Source organism: Elephas maximus, chromosome 8, assembly GCF_024166365.1.
Source record: "Elephas maximus indicus isolate mEleMax1 chromosome 8, mEleMax1 primary haplotype, whole genome shotgun sequence".
Lineage (NCBI taxonomy): Eukaryota > Metazoa > Chordata > Mammalia > Proboscidea > Elephantidae > Elephas > Elephas maximus.
In genome coordinates this window covers 83,366,696-83,390,404 of record NC_064826.1, presented here as the reverse complement: position 1 = coordinate 83,390,404, position 23,709 = coordinate 83,366,696, and the positions used below count along the sequence as shown (strand labels likewise).

Here is a 23,709-nt window from a genome sequence, read left to right as displayed (position 1 = left end):
AGCAGCAGTCGAGAAAGCAAACAACGCTCTGCATTGGACAAATCTGCTGCAAAAGATCTCTTTAAAGTGTTTGAAAGCAAAGATGTCACTTTGAGGACTAAGGTGAGCCTGACTCAAGCTGTGGTATATTCAATCAACTCATATGCATGCAAAGGCTGGATAATGAATATGGAAGACTGAAGAAGAATTGATTTCTTTCAATTATGGTATTGGCAAAGAATATTGAATATACCATGGGCTGCTAGAAGAATGAACAAATCTGTCTTGGAAGAAGTACAGCCAGAATGCTCCTTAGAAGCAGAAGTGGCGAGACTTCATCTCACATACTTCAGACAGGTTATCAGGAGGGACTGGTCCCTGGGGAAGGATGTCATGCTTGGCAGAGGGTGAGTGAAAAAGAGGAAGACCCTCAATGAGATGGATTGACACAGTGTCTAAAACAATTGGCTCAAACATAGTAACCATTGTGAGAATGGTGCAGGACCACTCAGTGTTTCGTTCTGTTGTACACTGGGTCGCTCGCTGACTCGATGGCACCTAATAACAACAACAACATAGAGAGACCAACCAACTGACTCTGGGTGGTGCAAATGGTCAACACACTGAACAACTAACCAAAAACTGGTGGTTCGAGTCCACCCATAGGAACCTCAGAAGAAAGGCCTGACTATCTACTTTAGAAAAATCAGCCATCAAAAACCCTATGGAGCAAAGTTCTACCCTGACACGCATGGGGTCAGCATGAGTTGGAGTCTACTAGATGGCAACTGATTATGTATATATATATATATATATTCATATGTAAAACCGAACCTGTTCTGACTCATAGGGACCCTATAAATTATGTGTATACATATACAGAGCCCTGGTGGTGTAGTGGTTAAGAGCTCGGCTGCTAACCAAATGGTTGGCAGTGCAAATCTGCTCCTTGGAAACCCTATGGGGCAGTTCTACTATGCCTTATAGGGTCACTATTAGAATCAACTTGACAGCAACCGGTTTTTGGTATATATACATATCATCTGTAACGTGTTTTCATAATCATTATTTACTTTAGCCTTCGTAACCACCCTGTGGAATGGGTTTTATTATCCCTGTTTTATGTAGCGATGACAAAACAGGCTTAAACAGGTAAAGTGCTTAGTTAAGGTCACATAGCTAATAAATAACAAAATGAGACTTGACCCATGTTCAGTGTTTGTTCTATTACCCCACAACTGCATTCAGAGTGTAAAGGACGACAGAGTTATATTTTGATGGTTGGCAGTAAAGAAGGTGCTTCAGGAATAACCTGTTACAGATTTGGAGTTTGCCTAGAGAAGGGAATATTTGGGGAAAATGCATTGGTGAAAATCATATATAGACCATAGTTTGTTCACAAGGTCATGCAGCTGCACTGGGTCTCACGGGGAATTGATTACCAACTACGGTACCAGCCACATGGAGAGCTATAATGTACGGGGCACCTCATTGGGTTAGATTTCTCAGCAAACTGGTAGTTTAAGTATTACACAGAATAAACACAGAGGCTCAGAGAGATCAGGTACCTTGTTAAAGCCACAGAACCAGAAGGTAGAAAAATCTGGATTTGAACCCAGGTCCACCTGATTCCAAAGCATGGGTCTCTCCATTTCACTACCCCAGGTCCCTCTAGTAGCCACCTTTGTTGAAGTCACTAGTTGTGTCAGGATACAAGTGATATTAGATCAGGAAGGTAGCTGGGAAATGGGAAAGGGAGAAAGCTTTTTTAACCTGTTCAGATCTTCCTCCTTTCTTATTAATAGAGATAAATCTCACTCTGACTATGCCCTGTAATAATAGTTCTCAAAATTGTCTTTATCTCAGGACCCTTTTACACTCTTAAAATATTGAGGAGCCCAAAAAGCTTTTGTTTATGTGGGTTATATCTATTCATACATACCATGTTCAAACTTAAAACTGAGAAATTTTAAAAATATTTTTTTATTCATTTAAGGAGCCCTGGTAGCAAAATGGTTAAGCACTTGGCTGTTAAACTGAAAGGTCGGCAGTTCAAACCCACCAGTGGCTCCACAGGAGAAAAGACTTGGTGATCTCCTCCCATGCAGAAAACAACCTAGAAAGCTCTATGGGGCAGTTTTACTCTGTCACATTGGGTCACTATGAGTCAGAATTGACTCAACAGCACCTAACAACGACATTTATTCATTGAATAATAATAAAATGATTACATGTTAATATAAATAATATGTTTTATGAAAGTTAACTATGTTTTCCAAAACAAAACACAATTTAGTGAGCACAGTGGCATTGTTTTCCATTTTTTTAAATCACTTTAATGTCTGAGTTAATAGAAGCAGCTGGATTTTCCTATCTATTCCTGCATCCTGTCTGTTGCAATATCACATGTCTGTAGCTTATGGAAAACACCAATATATACTCTCTCAATATATTATTAATAGTTTTGATCTGTGGAATCGCTGAAAGGTTCTCAAGGATGTCCAGAGGTCCCGAGACCACACTCTGACACTTTGAGAGCTGCTGCCTGTAACACTGGGGACAGTGAAATAACTGAACCTTTGGGCTGCAATCAACATTATGGATCATTAATTCAATCATGCATCTGATAAAACAAATTCCCCCAAGTCCAGTATAAGCTCCTCATTTTAAAAGGGTTGGAGCCATGTAGGTTCAAACGGTACTTTAAATAGATACAAAAGCCTTCATTGTGTTGAGAAGAAATTTTTTCTCTGTGGATTCCCTCACTGGTCTTAACTCCATATAGATTGATTCCAATTTCTCTTCTACATATTGAGGATATTTGAAAACAACTATTGCCCCTTGAGTACTGTCTTCTCCAAATTAAAGGCCCTCTCCATGTTGAAGGACTTTGGACAGTTTCCACTGCTGTTCCTAGTGTTCTTTGGCCCTAGATTGATATCTTAACACCATCTTCAAAAGCCAGTTTGAACTCATGAGGTGTTGCCAGAACCATCTAAGGCAGGTTTTCTCACAGCTTATTCTGCTTGGGTCATTTCTACAAGTGCCGAACATTCACAAACAAGAAAAAACACATTTTTAAAGGTCTCTAATTTCTGGTCAGGGTATCCCTTGTTTCTTTGCACCGTGGATCAGTGGTTAAGAGCTTGCCTGGTAACCAAAAGGTTGGCAGTTCAAATCCACCAGCCGCTCCTTGGAATCCCTGTGGAGCAGTTCTACTCTGTCCGATAGGGTCGCTATAAGTCGAAATCGACTCAATGGCAACGGTTTGGCTTTGGGGTTTTCTGTCAACCTAGTCCAGGTTTGCTTTCTCCAAGGCATTGTTTCATTTTTTCCTTCCCCTTGACCCCTACAAGAAAGGCAGTGCTCTATGTACAAAGCTTTAAAGTTTGCAAAGAGCTTTAGAAATATCATCTCATTTAATTAGCACAGTAACTCTGTGAAGAAGGTTCCATTAACCAGATTTTATGGATTGCCATTGTAATACTTCATGCTTGGGATCCTGTAACTGTTTTGGTGACTTCTCAGCTTTCAGCGTCTCTGTATTCTAAAGCATTCTACGTATTGATGCTGAAATCATCTTTTCTCCCTGATGATCTGAACATGCCACCATCTGGAGTCCATTTATAGCCTCCCAACACCCTTGGGATAAAGTACATTCCTGTGACCTTTGAGACTCTGCATCTGCTAAGACCTCCATCTTGTTTTCCTCTATTTAGTACAGCAGTGTTTAGCTAATCACGATTTTGTTCATTCATTTGTTCATCCAGCCAGCATTCATTCATGCATGCATTTATTTACTCAGCACTACTCTGTACTTGGAGTCCTTGGGTGCTGCAAATGGTTAACGTGCTTGCTGCTAACCAAATAGTTGATGGCTCAAGTTCACCCAGGGGAGCCTTGGAAGAACCACCTGGGGATTAGCCACTGAAAACCCTACGGAGCACAATTCTATTCTTACACACATGTGGCCACCATGATTTGGAGTCAACTCAGCAGCAACTGGTTTGGTGTTTTTGTTTACCTGCACTGTATTAGATGCCAGAGAAGAATACAAAGATGAATAAATTCTGTCCTAAAAGGGTTTACAACATCACATAGGTCAGATATACCAGGTGCCAGGAATCAGTTGCCATGGAATTGACCTGACTCATGGTGACTCCATGTGCATTTTCAATATTGAAATGGTATAGTTTTCAATTGCCGATTTTTTAAGGTAGATCACCAGGCCTTTCTTCCAAGTGACCTCTAACTTTTCAATTAGCAATTAAGAGGCCTTAAGCATTTGCACCACCCAGGGACTCCAGGCTATGCAGATATCTAATTCAAATACAAGACAGACTGATAAAAGAGATGGTAAAAATAGAATCATAGTGGTAGGTAAACCCCAAGGTTTATGTGAGGAAGAGTTAACCCTAAATGGGGAGAGCAGAAAAGGCTTCAGGAGGAGGTATCGTGTGACCTGTGTAAGGATGAGTAGGTTTCCATAAGCACAGAAGGGAGAATGGGATGATTCCATAGCATAGGTTTGCTTTGCTTGCAAGAAAGCAGGCTTGGCTTTCTTGCTGTGTTTTGGTCAAGTTATTTTCATGTTGCCCCCTTTTTCTGTCTTCTTGGGCTTTTGGCCACACTGAATTTTTTTTTCCAAAAGTGTCCTAAATGACAATGACAACAACAACAAAAAACCTATTACCGTCGAGTTAATGTCGATTCATAGCCCCTGGGAAACTTGCATACCTGACTTAAAAAAAAGAAATTACCAAGATGATAATAGTCAATAGTATATGAAAAGGCGTGATCAGGCAGATTTTGTTTCAAGATTATGAGTGTAATGAATAGAAGATGAATTTACAGAAACAGCATCCATCCCTGTCAGCCACTGTCTCTGGCTGGAGACACCAATGCAAAGAGTTTAAGATCTATCTTCCCCCAGGGGAGGATTTGCATGACGCATAGTGCTTGGTGTCCTGTAAACATAACAGCGCAGCAGCACACAGGTTTGTCATGAACAGTCTGATGGAAGATAGTTCTATTTATGCTTCTCAAAAACAAAAATAAAATGAGTAAAGCTTAATATTTTTAGGCCTCAAACATATTACATTATTTTGCTACATTTCACTCAATTGCATAGTCATTCTGTAAGAAAACATAAAAATAATGTTAGTATCAAGTACTCAGACAAGTACTCTGACGGTTATATCTGGCATTCTCAGCAAAGATCTGCCTTCTGATATCCCACCTACTCTTAGCAGTGGGGAAAGGGAGGTTCATATTTATTCCATTTTGGTCACTACATATGAGGTGTTTGCAGGGTTGATTAGACAGACAAAAGAAAAACTGGTGTTTAAGGCTGTATTTGTTTTTTGGAGCTGGTAAAGCAAGGCAAAACATCCTAAGTGGGGACAAAAGTAAAAATGGGGAGATGTTGGCAAGCGATGGGCTTCAAGGAGGGCTCATCAAAGTCCTAATCACTGTGGTCTTCAGAGATTCGTTAGTATGACATTCATTCTGTACAGTTAGCAGGAGGCTAGCAAGTACATTCTTCCCTTGGAAAAATGCAAGAGAAAGCCCAAGTAATGGATGCTTTCTTTACTATTCTTCGTAATTATATGGGACTACAAAAATTAATGAGGAGAAGCCATAAGAGTTACCACTCCAAATTCCTTACCACTGGGAATGAAACGTTACCTGCTGCATGTTCTCCAGGGACTGAAGCTTAGAACGAACGGAGTGGATGGCCTCTGCTCCTCTGCCTGTTAGCACACTAGTCTGGTTTTATTCTTTGGCACAATGTTTTTGGATACTGGAATATCTATCTCTTCGGTCCTTTCTCTTTAGCTTATCCTCTTCTCTTGCTGGCTGGATTTTCACTTGGGTGCCTTCTCTTCTAGTCAGTTTAACTGCTATGTAAAACTAACACCCCTCAAAACCAGCTCCCCCTATCTCCCTGAGTTCTCTAACTCTGGAGCCATTTTTTAATTTGATTTTTAAAAAATGTTTTTGAATTTCAATCTTTTAAAAAAACAAAAAATATAAAACCAATTACACAGTGAAAAAGGCCTTTCTTCCTTTGTTTTTCCAGGTAGCCAGTTCTGATCCCTCGTAAGAAATTTCCAGAGTTTTTTCATGCACACACAAATATGAATATAAATTTCCCTCCTTTTTATACACAAAGGGAGCATGCTCTTCACATTTTTCTAAGCCATGTGTTCTGGTCATCTACTGCTGTGTAACAAACACCTCCAAACATAGTGGCTTGAGACAATTTATTATTATATCTCACAATTTGGTGGGTTGGCCAGGCTCAGCTGGGAAGTTCTTGGCTGGGCTTCTCACATGTGGGTTACCGTCAGAAATCAGCTAGTACAAGAGTCATCTGAAAACTCAGCTGGACTGGGTGTCCAAAATTGTTTATAAGTAACTAGTAGTTGATATTGCTTGTTGGATGGGAGCTCAGCTGCCAAAGCCTTCACGTAGGCTCTCCATGTGGCTTGGGCCTCTCACAGCAAAAAGGCTGGGCTCTGAGTGGGAGTACCCCGGGAGCAAGCATCTCAAGAGATCACGAAGTGAAAGCTGCCAGGCCAATTAAGGGCTACTTACAGAACAGGCACTGTCACCTTTGCTGTATTCTATTGGCCAAAGCAGTAACAGGGCCTGTCCAGGTTCAAGGGAATGAAGAAATAAACCCCATCTCTTGATGGAGGGGTAGTAAGAACACTTTGCAGAAGAGCTTATGGAATAAGAGATACTGCAGTGGCCATCTTTGAAAAATAAAATCTGCAACACCAACCATCTGAAGTAACTTTCTACTCCTCCAACGCCTGAGGAGCCTTCTTTGTCATGTCTGAACTAATATCTAACCCCTATTTCTGTTTCCACGGCCCCCTCTGATTCAGACCCTTATCACTTTGCAGCTAGTTCATTGTCAGAGCCACCTTCCTGGTCTGCCCTCCCTGGCAACAAAACTTACGTTTCTCACCTTAGTTATTTCCACAAACCTTAGCTTTGATGATGCCATTCTCATATGTAACAATTGGTTCTGGCACCCCAGCCTTTAGGAAAAGTTGTGAACTGCTGGCCAGTACTCTTGTTTGACTTGGCTTGTTTGCTGACTCAAAAAGGACTTATATCTGAAAAAAATTTCAACATTGCAAAATCAGGAGATTTTATACGCTAATCCAGATTAAGCTCCTTTTCCAAAACTGGGTTCTTATAATACGGAAAAATTCAATTGTTTAACTAATATGTTTTAGATACTGACTGAAACAGAAAAATCCCTGCCCCTGTGGAGTTTATATTTTAGTTGTGAAGAGGCAAACAGCAGACAATATAAATAAGTAAAATGTATAGACTGTTGGCTGGTGATAAGTCGTAAATGGGGAAGGCTACAATGTTAAATCATGTGGTCGTGGAAGGCGTCACTGAAATGGTGACATTCGAGTTAAAAAAATTGACAGAGTCCCTGACAGGGAGCACAACCGAGAACCCCTGAGGGAGCAGGAGAACAGTGGGATGCAGACCCCAAATTCTCATAAAAAGACCAGACTTAATGGTCTGACTGAGACTGGAAGAATCCCGGCGGTCATGGTCCCCAGACCTTCTGTTGGCCCAGGACAGGAACCATTCCCGAAGACAACTCAGCAGACACGGAAGGGACTGGACAATGGGTTGGAGAGATGCTGATGAGGAGTGAGCTACTTGTATCAGGTGGACACTTGAGACTGTGTTGGTGTCTCCTGTCTGGAGGGGAGATGGGAGGGTAGAGAGGGTTAGAAACTGGCAAAATGGTCACAAAAGGAGAGACTGGAAGGAGGGAGCGGGCTGACTCATTAGGGGGAGAGTAAATGGGAGTATGGAGTAAGGTGTATATAAGCTTATATGTGACAGACTGACTTGATTTGTAAACTTTCACTTAAAGCACAATAAAAATTATTAAAAAAAATTGAAAGAGTTAAGGAAGGGAAATGTGGATTTCTATAACTGTGCTGTCTAATACAGTAGCTAGTAGTCACATGTGATTATTTAAATTTATATTAATTAAAAGTAAATAAAATTAATTCACTAGCCACATTTCAACTACTTAATAGCCACATGTGGCTAATTGCTACAACACAGATTTAGGACATTTCCATCACTGCACAAAGTTCTGTTGGATGCCATTGCAGAGGAAGCTGTTCCAGGCAGAAGATACAGCAAGTGCAAAGGTCCTGAGGCATGACATTGCTTGATTTGCACTATCAGTGGCATGGCTCCTTTGTTTACACATTCCTATCATTCCCTGTTGTCTGAGGCTTAATGACACTTGGCATTTATCACCTAACCCAAGCCAACTTTCCAAGTGCTCTTATTGATATCTGAGTATTAGACTTTTGATCTGTGCTATAGAACCTGTGGAATAAAGTCCAAACTCCCCGACCTTACATTGAGAAGCTGTGCGAAAGAGTGTGAAGACCAAGATTCTGGACTGGGAGACAAAATACATGTGTTCCATTTTGGAGTGGAGTAGGTTCATGGTGTGATTCAAATGGTATTATCAGGGGTGATATGGCACAAGTACCCACTAATCAGAGTGGATGCTGGTCAGTAGTGTCCTGGAGAGCTCCTGCTAGATCAGGTGTTAACCCTTTAATTGGTGGTGCAATGGTTAAGCACCCAGCTGCTAACCAAAAGGCGGTTATAACCCACCAGCTGCTCCGTGGGAGTAAAGGCCTGGTGATCAACTTCTGTAAAGATTTCAGCCTAGGAAACCATGTGGGGGCAGTTCTATTCTGTTCTATAGGGTTGCTATGAGTCAGAATTGACTCGGCAGCACACAATAACACAACAACATCATGACGATGTTTGGAGCATGGAAGGAGAGTTGGGGGCACTCTGAGGCCTTCTGCAATGACTAATTACCAACTGCTGCTGTGGTATTTCAATATTATAAAAACTGGAACAGGCTGACACATTACATACAAATGGAATTTCGGCCTTGGATAAATATATGTGATAGGTATTGAAAACTGTAATATATTTAAGAGCTTATTGCAGAGTTGTTTCCAGTAAACACACATGGAGGTGATAGAATTTCAGGCCTTCTGCAAAGAATGACCAGCATCCATTCTAGTATTTTCTCTCACTTCTTCATTATCCCTCTCTCTAACCAGTATGACACTCTCAGTGCCCAGTAGATTTTGTGTGCTACCACCTTGGTGTTTTTCTCATGTTACCCTCCTTACTTGAAGGTGACTCCTTTCTGGCTGCCTGAATCTTCCCCACTCAGCCTTCAGCACAGTTCAAACTTCCCTCCCTTCATTAACTTTTCTTTGCTTAGCCTAGCCCAGAAGCATTTCTCGCTCCTGTGGCCTGGAATACTCATTATCCACACTCACTTGGCAATTACCAAGAGTACAAGGCAATACGTTTATCTACTCCTGGTCCAAATTTTAAGTTCCTTAGGGGCAGAGGTCACACGCTATTCTTCCTTTTTCTTTACACATCCACATTTCTGTATATATTCACCAAGCATCTACCATCTGAGGGGCTAAGGGCCCTAACCTCCTATAATCCTATTTGTTGACTTTTTCTTTTTTTAAACGTGGACAAGTTTATTCAATTCTTACAAGTCTTAGGCAAAGACTGGGGTCCCAGTGTCCTACTGTTATGGAATAAAAACTGTAGCTGACTGTTGTTGAAGATGGATTGAGCCGGGATGTAAAGACTCACAGACCCCTGGTTTTTAGGGACCTGCTGGAATAGTTTCACCCTCAGGGCTCCACACTTCCTACCTCCTGGCATGGGGTAAACAATGATTCACACCATCGTAGGTCTTTACATTTTACCAAGCGCATTCATCACACACACCAGGCTTTCAACGAAGGTCAGGTTCCAACACGTTAACAGAGATTCATCTTCGGGTCACCAGACTTGCACCTACGTTGCTAAACACCTAACATAACCAACAGGAGTTCTCTTTATCCACCTACGTTGCTAAACACCTAACATAAGAACAGGAGTTCTCTTTATCCTTTAATGGCTGTGCCAAAAAGGGGTCAGAAAGGCTGCAATTCTATCTCCAAGGCGTTTGACCAGCTGAATACCGAGCCTATTTTGAAGCTATTTGACAACAATAGTTTTTAGGAATAAAGGTTATGATTTAGGGCTAGGCTGTGCAAAAAAGCGCGGGAGGGAGGCGTATCCCAGACTTTTCAGCTCACTTGGTCTAAGTCCAGGTCAGCCGTGGCTGTTGGGAATAGGGGAGTGAAGCAGGACTTTTGAGACTAATGGGAATTGGGGCTGGGTGGGCAGTAGAGTGGGTTTTGTGGAGGATTCGGGGAATTCCCGCACCTGAAGACAAGCGGGTACCCAAGGTGCCCTCTCGCCGGGTTCCTACTCTTCTCCGGTCCCGGACTGTCTAAAAGGGCCAGATTTGGAGGTGGAGGTGAGCCGCGCGAGGGGGCGGGGCAGGGGCGGGGCCGGACGCACCTGGGCTGGGAAGGGGAGGCGCGCAGGGCTGAGCCTCACGGGGGACGCGGCGCGCGCCAATGGGCAGCGGCTGGCAGCGCGCCCCGCGCCCGAGCCGCAGTCGCGCCCTCTCGCTGCCTGGCTAAGCCGCGGACGGCGCGCGGAGGCGAGCGCGGCGTAGAGGAGCCCTGGCGCCGCAGCCGCCAGCAGGGCATGAGGATGGCCGTGGGTTCGGTCAAGATGCAGCCGCCGTGCGAGAGCCCGGCCCTGGCCGCGGCGGTGGCGGCAGCGGACGGCGCCCTGCGCCGTAGCCCCAGCGCCCGTGAGCGGGAGCGCGAGCAGCCGCCGGCGCCTCTGCGGCCGCGGCTGAAGGACCTGCCCGCGCTACTGCGGAGCGGACTCACGTTGCGGAGGAAGCGGAGCGCCGCCGGGGGCCGGGTGAGTGCCCGGCCCGAGTGGGATTGCGCGGCGCGCACGTGGAGCTGGCGCGGACGCTCTGCCGTCCGCGCCCACCCTTGAGGACCGCTGCGGGGGTCTCCTGGAAGCTGGGGAGGTGGCAGAAGGCGCGCTCTGCCGCCAGACTCGCTTGGATAGGGGCCTGAGGTCGTGGGAGTGACCCCTGTGAGGAACCGTTTCACCTCCCTCTCGATGCACCTGACTTAATCCCTAGGCACCTGGATTGAGGCTGCCGGACCATGGGCATCGCCAGAAGAAGGGCGGTTTGCCTCTTCTCGGAGGGGAAGCTGCAGGTGTCCGGTGCCTAACAGTCAGCCAGCCCTGCCCCGACAGAAAGCCTCAGGCCACACGAGTGGGATCTCAGTTCGCAAGGGGCGTGGGACGTGTGTGCTTGTTTGGGGGCGTCCCGTTGCAAGCCCCGGGCACCCAGGCTGGCTCTGGCTTCCACCACCGCCAAGGGGGAGACCCAGGAGTTGAAAGTTCCTGGGCGAGCTTCTAGCTCCTAGATTTGGGCATCGCCAGCATTTACTCGGTGACGCCCCCTTGAGCAGGAAGGTGCACGCTCCCAAGAACCTTAACTATTGACTTCCTGATGATGTGCTTAGGTATGATTTCCTGGTGAAGGAGTGTCCCTCATAGGTTCCAAGTGCATCTAAAGACCTGAGCAGGTCAGACATGTTTTGTATGTTAAAAGGAGCGAGAGTGGCCTGCTGACTGTCTCCTGGAATCTTTCTCAAGGCACTTAGCTGGTCCTGTCAGGGCCGTAGGCCAGGGGACTGACTTACTCAGATCTCCCTGCTCACCAGGGCTTTGGGGAACTTTTGGTGGGGTATACCCAGTTTAAAAAAAAAAAAAAAATCCGTCACCATTAAGCAGCCTTTTTTTTTTTTTACTGAGAAGCTGCAACAATGTAAATTTTGTGGCTGTAATTTTTAAAATGAAGTCTCGGTTGTCTGCCTTACAAAACCTCACTGGGGAGGCTTTTAGCTCTTGCAAAGATGGGTTTGTGGGAACTTGAGGGTTAGGGAGGAACACTTGATTTGCTGTGGCTTCCGTTGGAGGCGAGTGGGCCAAAATTAATGTAGGTCTTTAACTTCTCTAGACTGTGTTCTTCCTTTCTTAGGCATTTTCCTTCCTATGTAGGCATGATTGTGCGTGTCACACCTCAGAACGATGTCTTGAGGATTGCTGTTGTTAGTTGCTGTTGAGGCAATTTCAACCAACGGCGATCCCATGTGTGCAGAACAGAACTGCTCCACAGGGTTTTTCTGAGGAGCCTTGGGTGGGTTGGAACCACCAACCTTTCAGCTAGTAGTCTGGTGCTTAACCGTTTGTACTACCCAGTGACTCGATTCTGAGGATTAGCTGCGGGTAATTGGACATTCTTAAATTTGATAACAAAGGGAGCATTGGAATGGCCCACAAGTAACACCTTAATGTATGGCGTACAGGGTTGCCTGCAAAGAAACCGAGGAAATGTGTCCCAGAGATGTAAGGGCTAAGTAAACACAAGCACCAGAGTTACAGACTTTGCAGGAATCTAGGGAAAAGTAGGTCAAATTGTGTTCCTATTATCCTTGACAGTTACTTTTTCATGGCACAGAATACTGAAGACAGGAGGGCAGCTAGGCAATCTGTGACAAGAATTGTCGAGGATTTCTGCATAAATAGATCTGTAGTGTTCATCTGCATAGAGACTTGTGTTTCTTGCTGCCTGAAATGCTGTTTGTGCTTTACCAATATACATATTTTATCTTTTTAATTATTCTGATTGTGGTTACCTTCTTTGATTTACTATTAACCATTCTTTGACTTACTATTGTATTCTCTTTGGGACATTCCAACGCCAAACACATTCAATAAGAGCCTTTTTTTTTTTCTAAATTGGGGGAGGGTTAATTGGCAAATTCTCCAGTATTGGAAACCCATAATTTTCAACTATTTTTCCCTCTTTCTGTTTGGAATCATTTTTGTGATTTTGAGGCTTTTCCCATTAAAGGGGTTGGAAAGGGGAAGAAAGAGAAAAACAAGTCAGCTAAACTTTTTGCGGGTTGTGTTGCTCAACCCAGGTGCATTGTAGGCTATCTCTTACCAGGCAAAATTAAGCTGATACTTGGTTAACACAACAGAGTTCCTTGGTTTAGTCACTTCTAACCATTCAAACTGCTGTCTGATTAAGATCCTTTACACCTCTTTAGGACAAATGGTGAGAGACTTAGTTTTGCTTTGTGGGTGGACCCTAGCTGCCTCTTAAAAGTCAACGCTATGGCAGAGTTTGAATTCCCACCAAAACCGTTTAGTCTTTGTTTGTTTTTACTTCTTACGGCGATTATGAGAGAAAAGTACAATAAACACCCAAGCCTCAACAGCTAACAGTTTGCCAAACTTGTTTCGTTTATTTCCCTCTGCCCCACTTTTTTTGTGAGGGCTGGAGAGCAAAACCGTAAACATCATGTCATCTCATTCATAAATGTTCCAGTTTACATCTTTGATAAGGACTTTTAAAAATACATAAATTCTATTCCTTTATGACACCTAAAATATTAATAATAATTCCTTAATTTTTTTTTTATAATTACCATATTTAAATTTTCTCAAACAGGTCTTTTTACTTATGGTTTTTTGAAGCCAGGAGCTAAACAAGGTCCACACGTTGTATTTGGTTGTTAGTTTTTAAAGTATATAACAGTTCCCCCCTCCCTTTTTTTGTGCCATTGACTTGCTGGAGACAATCTGCTAGTCTGGTAGATTGTCTCACTTTCTGGGCTGACTCCTTGTTTGTGGTGGCCCCATATTTCTTGTAATCTGCTAGTTAGATCCAGAGGCTTGATTAGATTCAGCTTCAGAGGCAAGCATCCTTGTAGGTAGTGCTGTGAATTACGTATTGCTTCATATCATGAGACACAAAATGTCTGGAATTCTCTCTTTTTGAGATTAAGATTGATTAGTGGGCTCAGGTAGTGTCTGTTTACCTGTCTTTCACCGAATGATTTTACCATCATACATAGTTGTAATCTAGATCCATTCATTAGGGATTGTGGAATGGTGATGAGCTAATCTTGCCTTTATTAATTGGAATTCTGTCTATAAAGAACTTTCCCTTATCAAATATTTGGGTCCCTATTTTTTTTTTCTTTTAAAAAGTCAGATTGTACAGGAAATGCGGGAAAGGGCTTAATTTTTTTTCTTTTTATCAATTTTCAAGATAATGATTTGTTGCCCTAGTAACCCCCAAAGGTTTGAACCCATTGCAATGAATATTCTTTTTGATGCTTAGTTTGTTTCTCCTGTATACGGCCCCAGTAGTCTCTGATAGCTTTCTTGCTTTCTGGCACAAGATGTTCTAAACTTGTCTTGTTCATTTTCTGCTCCAGACCTGAAATCAGCCATCTTTTCCAAGGAGCAGTGATTCTTTTTATAGAATAGTCTTCATTTTTCCCAACTCTCACTTCTTAGTGGCTGCATTATTTCTACCATGTTCTTAAGCCTCCCACCTTTTTTTTTTTTTTTAAGTCCTTCTCACCAGGCAGATTCTAAGACTGACATTTTCCCCTTAATCAAATAGGTGGTAACTACGTTCCTCTTTCTATATATTGTCAAATGCCAGGACTGACTCGTTTGAGCATGGCTGCTGTGATCTTTTCTGCAGTGCTCTGCCACTTCATCATCTCCTTGAAGTGGTTCATTTACAGCATCCAGAATGATTCACCAATTGTGCCAAATTGACTGTTCACCGAAGTCCTCCAGTGGCTCTTGGCCTTTGGATTAGACATCAGAAGGGTGTCTGTCTTCTGTCCCCTGACCTCCTTTCTCTAACCACCCTTCACTCAGGCAGTGGCCCTCTGGCAGACACTCTTTAAAATGGAGAAACTGGGAAGAACAGCTGGTGGCTGTCTGAATGAGGTTCTCTCTCTTTCATTTAGCATCTCTTTAAAGAGGAACAAGACAACCCCTTTCCTTCTGTCCCAGAGGGAGTGCTTTAGGTGTGACTTAATACTCTCCGTCCTCAGCCAGAAATTTGACTTTGTTGACTGATAAACAGGTACTGCTCCAAGCTATACCAAACCCAGCTATACCAGTATGTCTAATTTACAGTCATTTCGTACACACATTTTACAAGCAAATCATGTAATTTTTCCTGTGTAGTTAGAAATCATCATTGATTTAATTTAATTTAAATTAAAATCAATGGTTAACATGTTATAATACTGAAGTATGTGCCTTGCATGTTCTGAGTACTTTATATATGTCTGTTACCTCATTTAACCCTTACAATGAGCCTTTGAGTTAGATGCTATTATTCACATTCTATGGATGTGGAAACTGTAGCACAGATTATGTATGTAATTTGCCCAAGACCACATTGCTGTTAAGAGTGTAGTGGGAGAGAGGTTTGAATCCAGGCAGTCTGATTTCAGAGTCCATGCTCTGAATGGATCTTGTTTTTCTTTGAATGCAATGAGGGCAAAGGGCCTATTTACTCTAAACTACTATAGGGCCTACTGATACTACCTTATCACTCCCAGAACAGTCAATAAATGCTGTTGTGATGCCAGACTTTTACCTTTCTTTCATTTTCAAATGCAGAGGCTTGTGATAGACCTATGGGGGCGGGGACATTGTGGTTAGAGGTGAATGATAACTAATATTTTTTAAAATTAAAAATGGCATACAGTGTGTCATAATAAAAGTTTCCCAGGCCTATCTTAATCAGGGCCAGTCCAAAAGGCTCATGAATACACCAGACTTCCTTTTTTTTTTTCTTGCCTATTTGCTTATGGTAGCCTATCAGAAGATAAAGGCCACTAGCTTTCATGGACACTGAGAATATATGTCCCATTTACATTTCCTCCCCGGAGGTTTGTTGGCAGGCTTTTGAGCTGGTTTAGTATGTTCTGGTGTTGTGGTAGATAACTGGTGCAACTGCCTAAAAAACAAAGAAGTTGTTCTGTGCCACATTGGAGTGGTGAGAGCCATTTTATGAGGGGATGCTTCCCAGAGCAGAGATCTTGTGAAACTTTTGTGTCTTTTGGCTTCTGTATGGCAAGATAAAGCTTGCAAGTATGTTTACTATATCCTTTGTGTCATTTGGAAACTACTGTTACTGGCATCCAGAAGTATTCAAGTGAGTTATTTTAGGGGTGAAAACAGTTTGTGATGCACTTCCTGGGCTGTGGTACCCATATGTACCACGTGTGCGATATGCTTCATGGAACATGGTACTGATATGGCCCACTCTAAATAAAACTGGGAACAACTATGTGCAGCAAGCGCAATGTTTATTTAGTATTTCATGTGTATTTTTGTATATTTTTAGAAAGTTCAGTAAGATATTTTATGGCTCGAGTATAACCAGGAAGTGTGATGCACTTCCTGGGCCATGGGACCGATATGGCCTGTGTGTGTGATGTTCTTCATGGAATGTGGGACGATATATCCCGCTTGCAGTTGGTACCCCATTTTTTCAAATAATAAAAAACTACCAACAAACAATGATTCAGCATCCATTCCATTAGTAAACAAAAATGGCATCACCAAAAAAATGTGATAATAATAATTTACCAATGAAAGGGTTAAGGAAGGCATGCGTCTTCCAAGATAGGTGAGTCAGATCAGATATGAGGGACACATGATGATCTTGTTTGAGAAACTGACTGCAGTGCCACTGATTGCTGGCAAATGACCAACTCGGACTTTGGTATTATAAAATTACAGTAACTATGGCTATAGCTGCCCCATATGGTTTCCAAGGACTACCTGGTAGATTCGAACTGCTGACGTTTTGGTTAGTAGCCCCAGCCCTTAACCACTATGCCAGCATAAATAAGGAGCCCTGGCGGCACAGTGGCTAAGGTGCTCAGCTGCTAACCAAACGGTGGGTGGGTGGAACCCATCAGCCACTCTGTGGGAAAAAGATGCAGCAGCCTACTTCTGTAAAGATTTACAGCCTTGGAAACCCTATGAGGCACTTTTACTCTGTCCTGTAGGGTCACTATGAGTTGGAATCAACTCCATGGCAGTGGGTTTATGGCTATAAATAAAGTTAAACTCCATTGATGTCACCGCAAAAAATATTTATTTGGGAAGAAGGAGAAGGAAAAAAAACCCTGTAGAATCATCTGTTCCATTTTAATTTCATGTGAATTCTAAAAAGGAAGCTCAATGGCAAGTTAATACTGTATTTCTTCTCCCTGTGTCCTCCCTGTGTCCTCCCTGCATCCAGGCTTTGGTTCCGTAATTGACTTGGTGTCATCACTCTGTCCTTGGAGGAGTTTCTTTTTGAGCCTGGGTTTCTACCTCTGTCATAAGATATATAGTGGATCAGGTTTTTCTGAGAATTAAGACAGTGTATATAATGTGTTGGACACATTGGAGCTTAAATTTTCTTTCCCCGGATGCTTATTCTAGGCAAATGTATTTTCATGAACCTATTTATGGAAATCTAGGCACACAAAATATTTGGATTTATGTGCAATGTCTGATTCCGTTTTTTGGAAAAATGGTGTCCTAACATATAGTGAATATTTTAAGCGGTGTCTAAATACTGTTACCGTAACAAAGTAGTCTGAGAGAAGCGTGTCTCACACTCTTAAATTGACTTGACAGTAATTGGTAACCAGGGTAACTAAAAATAGATGGAAAAGGAGGGAGATAAATCGCTAGTGATGACTTTGAGTACTTATGATTTTTTCCCCCTCAATATTGCATAACAGCTCTTGTTAGGAATACTGATAAGGAGTCTGGAAGTAGTTTGTGAGAAGTTATGAGGTTTTATGTGAAGGTAAAATAGTTAAAATCAATTATTTAATTTTTGTTGTAGTAAATTATTATGATAAAACATTTATAGTGGATGTAGAAAAGGAGAAGCCCACAGATACTATTGTAGACACTGGCGCATCTTTATCAGATTGAAACCTCAGCAGGCTTTTTTTTTTTTTTTTTTAAATCTTTTGATATTTGTTGCTAAATTACTGTAATTACATTTTTCAGGCAGTGTGATTTTTTTAAATATGTATTTTATTTACTCTTGATGGCAATATACACAGCCAAACATACATCCATTCACAATTTCTACATGAATAGTTCAGTCACATTGGTTACATGTTTCACATTGTATTTCTATTCATATTGTTTTATCACCATTAATTTAGGCTCTCTGCCCCTTAAAGTTCTTACTTGTGCTTTAGATTAAATGTTGTCAGTTTATACTCATATAGATAATTCTTTATAAGAGTGCTGTGCTTGAAGGAAACCTTCTTCATTGATTGGGCTGAACTTTAGTTTAATGGTGGCTTCATGGGATAGCTTCAGTTCAAGGTTTAAAGACAATTACCAGGCATGAGATTCAGGGGTTTCCACAGTCTCAATGGATCCAGCAAGCCTGGTTTCCATGTGAGTTTGATGTAATGTTTCATGCTTTTGCTCATTTTTTTCAGGATCCATCTTTTGGGTCCTTGATCAAAATGTTGAGTAATGGTGGTCAGACACGATTCATTTCTTCTGGTCCCATGGTAATGGAACCTCAGTAGACTTTTTAGGAAGAGGATATTAGCCTTATTTTCACATACAAGGTAACTACAGTACAGAGAGGTTAAGTAACTTTCCTGTGATCACCCAGCTAGGAAGTGGCAGAGGTAGAATGGCGCCTAGGACTGTGTCACTCCCAAGTCTGTGGCCTTTCCATAATACCATGTCATCTAAGACTTTGACATAATTATAACACAAGGTGTTTTGAAACAATGGACGCACAAAACATATTGGCTCATTTTCTTTCCATTGTCTTCAATAGTGGTTTCCAGCTTCAGTTTTTAATTACTCACAAGGAGCATTTGTCTGTTGCTTGAGCGGCTATCCATCATCTCCCAGTAGTATCAGCCATTGTACAAGAAATGGGAAGGTTTGGGATGACTCATCTCAGAAGCCATTGTTTTCTCAGAACCTTTTGATGCTCGCTAGCTCCATGTTACAAATCTACTTGGAGATTTATAAAGCAAGGTAGTTCCTTTTCTGGCCTGTGTGGAAGAACTGGAAGAAGAGGGAGAATTAGTTTGTCGTAACCCAGGATTTAAGTTTCTGATCATGACTCGCTTGATATTTAAGAAACTTCATATTAAGAAGTTGAAAGTACATATACCTGTCAAAGTAACCACACCTGTTTACAATTTAATAAAACAATAGAGAACACGCAACTGTCTTTCAATGAAATGACACTTTTGTTTATTTACATTTTAATGTGGTATGATTACCTTAAGTGTATGACTCTTATTTTTTTTTTTTTTCCTCCCTCTTTGGACCCCAGGCCTTTTTAAGAATTAGAGTGTAGCATTCCAGAAAAATGCACATGCAGATCTAATTTTGCATCTTATTTCAGGGGGCTCGTGGAGGTTCTGAAGCCTGGGCCACCACAGGCGCCTGGTTAAAAAGCCCTTCTCTAACCTGCTTACTGGAGAGCAATGCCATGGTTTTATAATTCTTTTACCTTTTCTCTTCCCTTACTCTAAAAATTTAACCTGTATCAGGTACTCATTCAGTCATCAGCAAGTATTTGTTAGTTTGTTGATTTGGAAACTCTTTGCTTCTGAGTAAAGTAAATGCTTCAGTGAGCCCTGGTAGGTGGTGGAGGTGATGATGACTCTGACCAGTATTTTTATTTAAATAACATTTATCATGTGGAGGGTGTTTGAAGAACTCTAATGTGGTAGAAAAAGGCTCAGAGAGGTTAAGTACATTGCCTAAGATAACCCAGTAAATGGAGAAGCAAAAAATTTTGACCTAGGAAGTCTGACTCCAGATTTTATCTTATAACTATTCTGCTATACTGTCTCTCTCTCTGGGTAAAATAACTAGGGTATTTCCTTGATTATAGTTCCTTTTTTTTTTTTTTTCTTTTTCTGTTTTAACACTTTGAAAGCAGAAGTATCTTACAGTTGATGTGATCATTTAATGGAGCGCTTAGTTTTTCACTGTAAAGCTATTTTTAAATTAATGGTGTATCTTAAAATTATCGATGTCTTAGAATTAAGGTAACATGGCAAACCATGTTTTAATTTTTAAATGTAGCTGCATGGTTTATCTAGAGAAATAAAGTAAGTCAAAGCTTTAAAATGGTGAATACAAACAAAATTCGTATCTATTTATGACTTGTGATTTAAGATTATATTAACAATTGGTATGAACACTGATGTTGCTTAGATGATTTAAGTGTCAGATGAGAATAAATTTATGATTTTTTTAGAAAACATGAGTAGTCTTTGAGTAATATTGAAGGTGAAAAAAATAAAAACTTAAATGAAATAAAAAATATATAGATTATTGTTGGTTTCCTCACAGATTTTTTTTTTTTTTAAGAAAGTAAAATTTAGAAGTTAAGCTTTCCACATAATATTCTTATTTTCTGAAACTGAGAACATAACCCCATGAGAATGCATTTAGACTTGCCTCTGAGTCACCATAATTTGGTGAGCTGGCAGATTTTACCTTCTGGGGCGCAGTTAATCTTTTTTGTATTTTATCTGCTTTGTTCTCCAGGCATTGGCTTCTCCACTGAACGGCACTTTTCTTTCTTTTTTTTTTTGCACTGTTTATGCTATCTGTAGAAAAAGCATAATTCAGGATTTCTGATAAGGCAAAACAAACCTTTACTAAACTTGAAAAGCCCTGAAAACAGAGCTTCTGCGCTCTAGCTGTTTGTCTTCCTGTAATTTTTTCTAACTGGTCTAGCAACTTAAACTCCAGCCCCATTGGTGGTTTTACTGTTCAATTGAAGTTGACCTTGTCAAATCATTTACTTGCAGCTGTTAGAGGTGTGCACACAAAGACTTGTGATTGCCTCACACTTACGCCTTTGTTGCTGACTGTAAATTTGCTTTGCTCTCATCTGTTACTATTGAGGGACGTGAACAGCTTACCACTTCTGCTTGGTCTAACACTCTACGTGTTGACTGTAATGAACAAACACTACAAATGGTTCACTTATCATATTGTGCTGTGAATTTATTTATTTTAGGCATGAAATCATCTTTTATTTAAAAAAATACATATATATATGTAGAGAGGGAGATGTGTGTAGTAACTTTTAGAGGTTGGGGTAAGTATGCCTATTTCAATCCATTGAGATAGAAATTGGCTGTGGCGTAGTAGGGAACACATTTTCTGAGTCTGTCACATAATGTGTGACCTGGGGTAAATTAAGTAACCTCTCTGAGTCTCTCTCTCTAAAATGGAATATCAAAGTCCTATCATGGGAAATAGCCGTGGAATAGGTCATTGGTTTTTTATTGTTCTTGTCTCACCAACGTCAGATTACTGATCTTTCTACGTTGAAATGCCAACTGCATCTACAGAACACTTTCAGGTATGTCTTGTTGGTTGCCATCAGGTCAATTCTGACGTGTCGTGACCCTGTAGGACAGGGTAGAACTGCCTCGTAGAGTTTCCAAGGCTGTAAAAAAAAAAAAAAAAAAAAATTTTTTTTTTTTTTTAATCATGCAAGCATACTACCACATCTTTCTCCTGTGGAGTGGCTGGTGGGTTTGAACCGCTGACCCTTCTGTTAGCAGCCAAGCGCTTAGCAGCCTAGCACTGTGCCATCAGGGCTTCTAGGTATGTCTTAGGCAAATGGAAAGATGGCTCTTTAATATCTTCACATCTCTTGAGTTGAGGGTGGGAGTGGGAGGATAATGCATTGGCAAAGAGCACATTTGAAGATGCAAGAGGAATCAAGAAATCTCATATCAAAGGAGTAAAAAGAATGTACCTGTAAATCCGTTTCTAGAAGATTAAATGGTGGCTGTAAACAGAATTCTGGGAGAGGTATCAGAAGACAACTTAGTGGTAGCTACCCTTTGTGTCTGTGGGAAATCTTACCAGGTAGTCTTATCTTCTTTTGGATAAGAGGTTTGTGGCTATTTCTTGTCATCAGTGAAAGCTGTTTCTTAGTCTTATATAGCATCAGCAGTTTTTTTCCTCTACTATTTCAAGTTTCTCACAAGTCTTCAAACAGCACCTATCGAAGCATTCAAATTTTCCACTGCCAGTGGCACATCAACTCCTTAAAACAAAACAGCTGCCTAGTTGTATTCTAGTGTATTTTTTAATATCTCAAATGAAGTTAGAGCTTAAGAAAGCTGGCAAATTCAGTTCATCAGTAGTTAAGTGTTTACTCTGTCATCATTTATATAATGCTTTACATTTACAAAGTGCTTTTGCACGCCTTATTTTCCTATTCATAACTCTCAAATAAGGTATTCCTTTTAGTCTCAGAGGCAAGTTAGGGAGCTTTTCTGTATGCCGCAACCTCACCATCTGTGAAGCGAAGGTAGTGCCCATCTCATGGGTAATGAGTTAATACATGCAGTCTTCTCGGGACACAGCTGGTTACACAGAAATAGCTCAGGAAGTGTGAATTGCTGCCATCGTCATTGCCATCATCACCATCAATATAATCTTCATTATTATTGCCTGATGTTTTGGCTCTGAAGGACTTCAAGGTCAATGCCTTTGAAGAGCTGGAGGGGATATTATTGGCAATGTTGGTAGAAATTAAGGAACCTGAGGTTCAAAAATTGTTATCTTGGTGAAGGCCATAGTGAGGAAATAAAAAGTCAACAGCTCCTTAGGCTGGACTTCATTTAGTCTCAGGGTCTCTGAGAGGTTGTCTGTGGACTCTCTTCTGCCTAAGGCTGTGAAGGATGGGGTCTATAGCAGAGCTTCTCAAACTTTGGCACACACCAGAATTCCTGGAGGGCTTGTTAAAACAGAATCCAGGTCCTTAATCTTACAGATTCTGATTCAGTAACCCATGAATGAGGCCTAAGTACCTTCTATTGAGTTCCCAGGTGATGCTGCTACCACTGGTCCATGGACCACACTTAATAGCACTGATCTAAAGGGCCTGCAAGGAGCCCTGGTGGTACAGTGGTTAAGCACTAGGCTGCTAAGCACTTGGCTGCTAACAGAAAGGTCAGAGGTTCTGTCTGTAGATACAGGCTTCAGGTCTCTCAAGCCTCCAGTAAAGTTTAGTCTTTCCCAATGAGAAGGCTTTGAAGACTTGTCACTGTTACTAGTCCCTGCATTCTACAGTATCACCTGTTGGGTCCCTGAGCCTTGCCCAGAAGGATTTTCCTGAAATGACTGTTGACCGATACAGGAGCCCAAGCAAGAGCACTGCTGAAAAGAATGCCAGTGGAAGATGTAGCCTTGTGAAAAGAGCCCCATGGATGGAGTGGGCATTGACAGGGATTAAAGCAAGGAAGCTGGCCTAGTTCCTGAAGTTTGGGTGGAGGCTGGAGAGAAAGGAATGCAGGAAAAGGGGCCTGGCATTTAAAGGGATGCTGGACTTAACCACCGAAGGTCCTGAGAGATTCCTGGGCCTCTGGCTAGAAGCTGGGACTGTTCTAGAGGTGGCCTGATTGCCATTCCTGCTTCATGCCTATGCATACACTTTGATGGCTGTGGTTCAGAGTCAGAGAAGTCATTATTGGAAGAATTTACATGCCTTCTTTACAGTTCCCTGACAATTCTTTTCCCCTGCCTTTTTCCCAGTCGCCTTTGACATGATCAGCCTGTACACAGGAGTTATAAAACCTTTATGTGGCACTTTGATCTTGCTAAATTTTGTCACGGTATATTGAACATGTTCTGAAATGCCTGCCAAAGCTACATTCACAAAGTAACAAATAGTTGAATGGAATAATTACACCTTTCCTTACTTTGCCTATGGGTTCCAGTGGTGGGCATGTCAAAGCTGTAAAAACATTTTTTGTGGCTTTGGTGCTCGGCCAGATCAACTTCTATGGTTATTTCACCATGAATCAGGACCACAACACA

At 41.7% G+C, this 23,709-nt stretch overlaps 1 protein-coding gene across 2 annotated transcripts in view; it reads left to right on the top strand.

Moving 5' to 3' along the window:
• Positions 1 to 10,517: 10,517 nt before the first annotated feature.
• The window catches only part of RAPGEF5 (Rap guanine nucleotide exchange factor 5), a 271,965-nt gene continuing 258,773 nt past the window's right edge, over positions 10,518 to 23,709 (top strand). For both annotated transcript variants that reach the window (XM_049894492.1, XM_049894491.1), the window contains exon 1: positions 10,518 to 10,863. In XM_049894492.1, the coding sequence (XP_049750449.1) occupies positions 10,639 to 10,863 (225 nt within the window). In that variant the 5' untranslated portion in view covers positions 10,518 to 10,638. The remainder of the gene's footprint in view (positions 10,864 to 23,709) is intronic.